The 5,476-nt window shown below is 35.5% G+C and overlaps 1 protein-coding gene across 1 annotated transcript; it reads left to right on the forward strand.

The window, feature by feature from the left end:
- The first annotated feature begins 917 nt into the window (after positions 1-917).
- On the forward strand, positions 918-1,796 carry LOC149208125 (uncharacterized). The gene has a single exon (XM_089394005.1). The coding sequence runs from the start codon at positions 1,096-1,098 to the stop codon at positions 1,663-1,665; it is 570 nt and encodes a 189-aa protein (XP_089250131.1). The 5' UTR covers positions 918-1,095; the 3' UTR covers positions 1,666-1,796.
- The last annotated feature ends 3,680 nt before the right edge of the window (positions 1,797-5,476 follow it).

The following is a 5,476-nucleotide window of genomic DNA, read 5'->3' on the forward strand; positions in this document are numbered from 1 at the left end:
TATGTAGGGTAATCCATGGGTGCCCTTTTGTACACCTACATGGTATTAGGGCACATCTACGTGCCTTTTCTATTCCTTCGGTGTATCTTTGCACCTTTAGAAACAATTGCTAATTTAATAATTTCTATATATATGTTACTACTCCATATTTATATATATAGCAGTAATCCCATTTTTTATTTTACAAAAATAAAAATTATATTTTTTATTATTTAAAATGTTATACCGATTAAAACAAGTACAAATTTAGAGTACACTTAGGCAAAAATATAATAACGTTACGTTCACAAAATTAAAATTATATTAATAATATATATTTCATTATAATTAATTACTTCCTAATATTGATATTAGTGTTTTTCCCTATTATAACAATCAATTAATCTTGAAAATAAATCTTTTTGAATGTCATGCTAAAATAGTATTAAAGTAATCACATTGTAAATTATGAGTAAGGTGGCAAGCTTATTCTCTTGCGCTATGCCTTTACTCTTTGTGATGATTCCTTTTCGGGTTTTATTTTATGTTTCTATGCCTTTTTTTTAATTAACGGCAATAATTGTTTAGGTTGAAGCTGGAGACTTCTTTTCCATCTCATTTTCATAATTTAAAACAAAATCTATCATAAACTAAAACTCTCGCTAATTAATGGCTTAACCTTAAAAGCACACCTTAGCCAACTACTTGTATTCATTTCATTACGTGTAAAGAAAGGTTGCCATTCTCCAAAACCTTTAACTTTATAGCAGCATCTTTCGAAAATAAAAACGGCCACCGCCAACCAAACCTTATTACTTTGAATTTGATTCCCCTTATTCTGCGTTCCACGTGGTCGAAAAGAGTCGGCTTGGGAACACCGCCCATTATTATCTTAAATGGCGTAACAGGGCGGTTCTTCGATCCATTTGTGCCCTCCTCCACAAGAAAGACGGCAGAATTGGAGCTTTTGCTTTGCTGCATCTTCAAGCAATGAGCGGAAATGATGGTGGGAGGATTGTTCACTGTATTCAAACTCGAAACGTAAGGATCACAGCGTAGCGTGTTCGAATCCTGCAGGCCCAACCTTGATTTGAAGATTTCCTTGTGGATGCATTCATGGATAAATACAAGCAGCTGCAGCAGCGCGAATCAGATTTCATGAGGGGAAGGCCCGTGGACGAGGGCAGAAAAAGAAGAAAGGTAAGGAAGCTAAATGAATTCACAAAGAGCAACAATGACGACAGCAGCGGCAGAAACACGAACTACACATCCTCCTCTCTGCGCAAACAACCGCAACCCTATGGAAAAATAGGAGAAGGATCCAGAAGCCGATTGCTCCCAACAGGACTCCATTCCCAAACCAATGACGGTCTATACAAAACCTCCGCAACAAGCCCCAGATTGCCGCCCCAGCGGACAGTTGACAAAAAGAAGGCGGTCAATTGGCGGCTGGCCTGTTTTATGGCTAACGAGTATCTAACCCACGGGACATTGCTGGGAAGGCCATGGCCGCCGCAGGATTCGAACCCCAAATGCGGCCATGAAAATAAGTATAAATCGAAGCCTAAGTCTGCCGCTCTTGATAAGTATCATACGCTCACAGATTTTCTCCGAGCGGGCGACGTCCACCTTTCCGGGATCGTGAATCCTTCTCAACTGGCGTCATGGGTCGGATTGAACGAATAAACAACCCTACATATATGCTTCCACCCTCCTCAGTCCATCATTGCAAGGGCGGTGTTCGAATCGCACGCAGAAGCTGCTGACGTATCTTTTCATTAGAGTTATGGTTGCCAGTGCAGGAAGATCTTCCTTCATTACAAGTTTTCAATGGAATTATCCATTTTGTTTTGTAAGGTTTTCAGTGAAACTGCCCGTTTTGCTTTTAAATGTCGCCTGCATACTAAATCCCGACGGGAATCAGAGGAAATATTCGCAGATTGGATTTGTGGCTGAAGCGTGCATTGGATCACCGGGCTTCAAGAAAAATACTGATTAAAGTACAGAAGTGTTGTATACTGATTAGAGTACAAAAAGTGTTGTACTCAAACGCAGAGCACAATACTTTTTGAAGGAGATTGGCATTTTAAGTCCTTATATTTTTAGTGTAATTTTTTATTGTTATTATATTGTTGGGTTTATTTAGTCGTTATATTGTTATTATTGTGCTCATAGAAGCTTATTATTGTTATTATTTTGTCCTTGCATTATTATTGTTATATCAGTTTTGATTATGACTTTTTATACTCTTATATATAAAAAGGAGGTCTTGTCATTTGTATCTTTCTATAATTATTCATTTGTGTAATGTAAAGGGGGTTGACTCTTCGAAGAGGCTTATTTTTAACGGATTGATCTATCTTTTCTATCTTTTTGTGAGCTGGTTTCCTAATTTTTTTTCATTGTTGAATTTAGGGTTTTGTAATTTATATCTAAGTATTGAGAAATTTTTCCATGTATGAACTAATAAATTATGATGTGATTTTTACTAAAAAATCTTCTAATACCATTAAATATTACTATAATAACAATTAAACATATTACTATAATAAAAATACGTGGACAAATAAATTATAATGTAATTTTCACTAAAATAACATACTATATTTACATTCACTCATCTTTTCTACTGTTTTCTAATACGCCTACAATTATGTACCTTAAAATGGATTTTTATCTATTACCTTTCTTAATTCTTTCTATAACACAATTCAGAACCAGAAACACATTAGTGTTATGATTAATGTTCTAATATTGCAAAATGATCTTATAAATGGAAAAACGCATTTTACAATTCGCGAGCTATGTTTCAAAATGGAACATTGTCGTGGTGTGGCTATAAACATGCTTGAATCTGCGGTTCACGACAGGTGTCAATGAAGTCACACGTGTTTTTAAATTATACACGCTTGGATGAGAGGTTCAGAATAATATACGTGTTTATGAAGTTTTTCTTGTTAGAAATCTGCAGTTTCTAAATCTTAATGTGACCCGATTAAAGCATTAAAGCGTTAAAAGCATTAAAAGCGTTAAAAGCAATAAAGCATTAAAGCATTAATCTTAAGCGTTGAATTGGTATATGATGGACGTACCAGATTAGAGTTAAATGATATATAAAGGATTGGGTCCTCTCTCTCCCTGGCAATAGTTGCATTCTTCTCCATCAAGAAGCGCATGAAGAAACAGGGCTAGAAAGAGAAACCGAATTCTGAAGAAGAGGAACAGTCAAGAGTCAGATCAAAGCAGATGGCAGCCATTACATCTTCCGCTGTTAATCAAGGTATGTCATCTTAAACAATAGATCATATTAAGTTCTGTTAGTGAAATATTCGGTATTGATGATCTTTGGGCTGTAATTTGAATTGTTCATAATTAATAAAGAAACATTTACATTTGGTATCAGAGCCACAATCAATAACTGAATATTTCCTATGATTGCAATTGATCTGTTCTGTGCTTTACTCATGTGATTGAGCCTTCGGGAAACTGTGGGGGTTTCATGAAATGATCACGAAACAAAACCACTCGCACCCCTGGCCCCTGGACGAAGGAAGAAATGTTCTCCTCTCTGCAGAGCCATACCTCCTCAATATGCTTTGCATCTCTTCTTCGTTTTGAATTCTCCCGTCTCTGCCTAAGTTAATTCTCACAATAATATATACAGCCATTCTCTCCATATTTCCGTAATCGGATGATACTTCTGATTTTTCTGTTGCTGTCATCGTGAAATTGATTTGCGTTTGTGTGTTTGCTGAGGAAATTTAGTGTTGGAAGACTCTCGAAGCGTATAGCTGAGAGTCTGTGAACATGGGTATTATGGCTTGTTCACTGGGATCCCGTATGCCTACTCTGTGGAGCACAAGCTTCTTTCGTCACAAGCACTTTCTCTAGTAGAGCTATTATCAGAAGAACTTTAGGAAGCGAGGGGTAGTTGTCTGTATTAAATAAAAATGGCGTCCAATGGGATTATGTTCAATGCTTCCAATCGAAATTTGATCGTCATGATGAATGAAACTCCATCCTTCGAAGCTAATCAAGTTTCGATCTTTCCTTGGCCAACGCTGGTTTTAAATTTTGGATTTTAGGGCAAGATTTATGCACTTTTGGCATTGTTTGAAATTTGGGCATAAAAGTATGTAGTGCGGGGATGCAAAAATACAGCTGAGCTTGTGAGCTGTTAGCGTCTGTCAAACCGCGTCGTTCCCTTTAATGTTTACGCGGTGAAAATTATGTCTCCGAAGACTTTCTTCCCTCATGTGTTGCATTCATAATCCTGGTAGATAGTCGAATTTGTGCACTGTAAGAAGACTAACGATTAGCATATACAGCCGTTAGGCATTAAAGGCTGCCATGCTGTGTTTTGAAGCCTAGTTACAGAACCTCTCATTAATATCTATTAATGCCAGTAACAGAACCTCGAATTATCTCTGAGCGTTGAAAGATTGTGAAATCTTCGAATTTCCCAGTAATTGTTCTGTGACTGATTGTTTTGCATCAAGTATGTGTTATAAATCATTTATGCACATGAGGTTTATGATTTTGTTAATCACCAAAGTGGTCAAAATCAGAATGTTGTTTTGCATAAGGTATGTGTTATAAATTATTTATGCACATGAGATTTATGATTTTGTTAATCACCAAAGTGGTCAAAATCAGAATAATCATTTAGTGCATAAGTGACATAATGATTATTGATAGAAATTGCCAGTTATAATAATACCAATTAAGAACTGGCGTCACTAATGATAGAACCTGAGAACTTACCCAAAGGAAAGTCTTGTTCTATAACTAGTTGACATGATGAGGTTTGATAGATATTTTGATTAAATAAATATTGATCATCCAAAGATGTCAGTTCTATTTAATTGAATATATTTATTACCTACTTAAGTTTTGGTATTTAATTATGTTAAGTATAAGATAGTATCTACCCAAAGGAGTGCTATATTATACTATTATGTCTACATCTGAATCGCAATAGTTATGAGCTTATAGTTATTTCATTTTTGATTTGCAAGTTATCTATCTTTCGTATGTTTTGAATCAAATTTAGTTGAAGTTCCTATTAATACATGGTGGCTTGATACTGGTGCTACAACTCATGTTTCCAACAATATGCAGGGATTTCTTACGATCCGAACCATAAATCCAAATGAAGATCGTTTTCTCTTTATGGGAAACGGAATGAAATCTTCAATTGAAGGCATTGGGACTTATCGTCTAATTCTAGAAAGTGGATATGTATTAGACTTATATAGTACCCTTTATGTACCTTCATTATCTAGAAACCTTATTTCCGTAAGTAAGTTGGATAATTCTGGTTTTAGATGTATGTTTGGATCTGGCTGTTTTGATTTATATAAGAATACTGATAATGTTGGTTCTGGTATTCTAATTGATGGTTTATATAAATTGAAACTGAATGACACTTATGCGAATTCCTTGTTGAATGTAGTAAATAATGTTGGATGTAAACGTAGCAGGTTGAATGAAAATT

The sequence above is a fragment of the Pinus tabuliformis genome, chromosome 1_2 (assembly GCF_031772625.1).
Source record: "Pinus tabuliformis cultivar Carrire ecotype Pingquan chromosome 1_2, CPIR1, whole genome shotgun sequence".
NCBI classification, from domain to species: Eukaryota; Viridiplantae; Streptophyta; class Pinopsida; order Pinales; family Pinaceae; genus Pinus; species Pinus tabuliformis.

Excerpts from the sequence above, each read along its gene's own strand:
- LOC149208125 (XM_089394005.1), top strand. The coding sequence starts at position 1,096 with ATGGATAAATACAAGCAGCTGCAGCAGCGCGAATCAGATTTCATGAGG.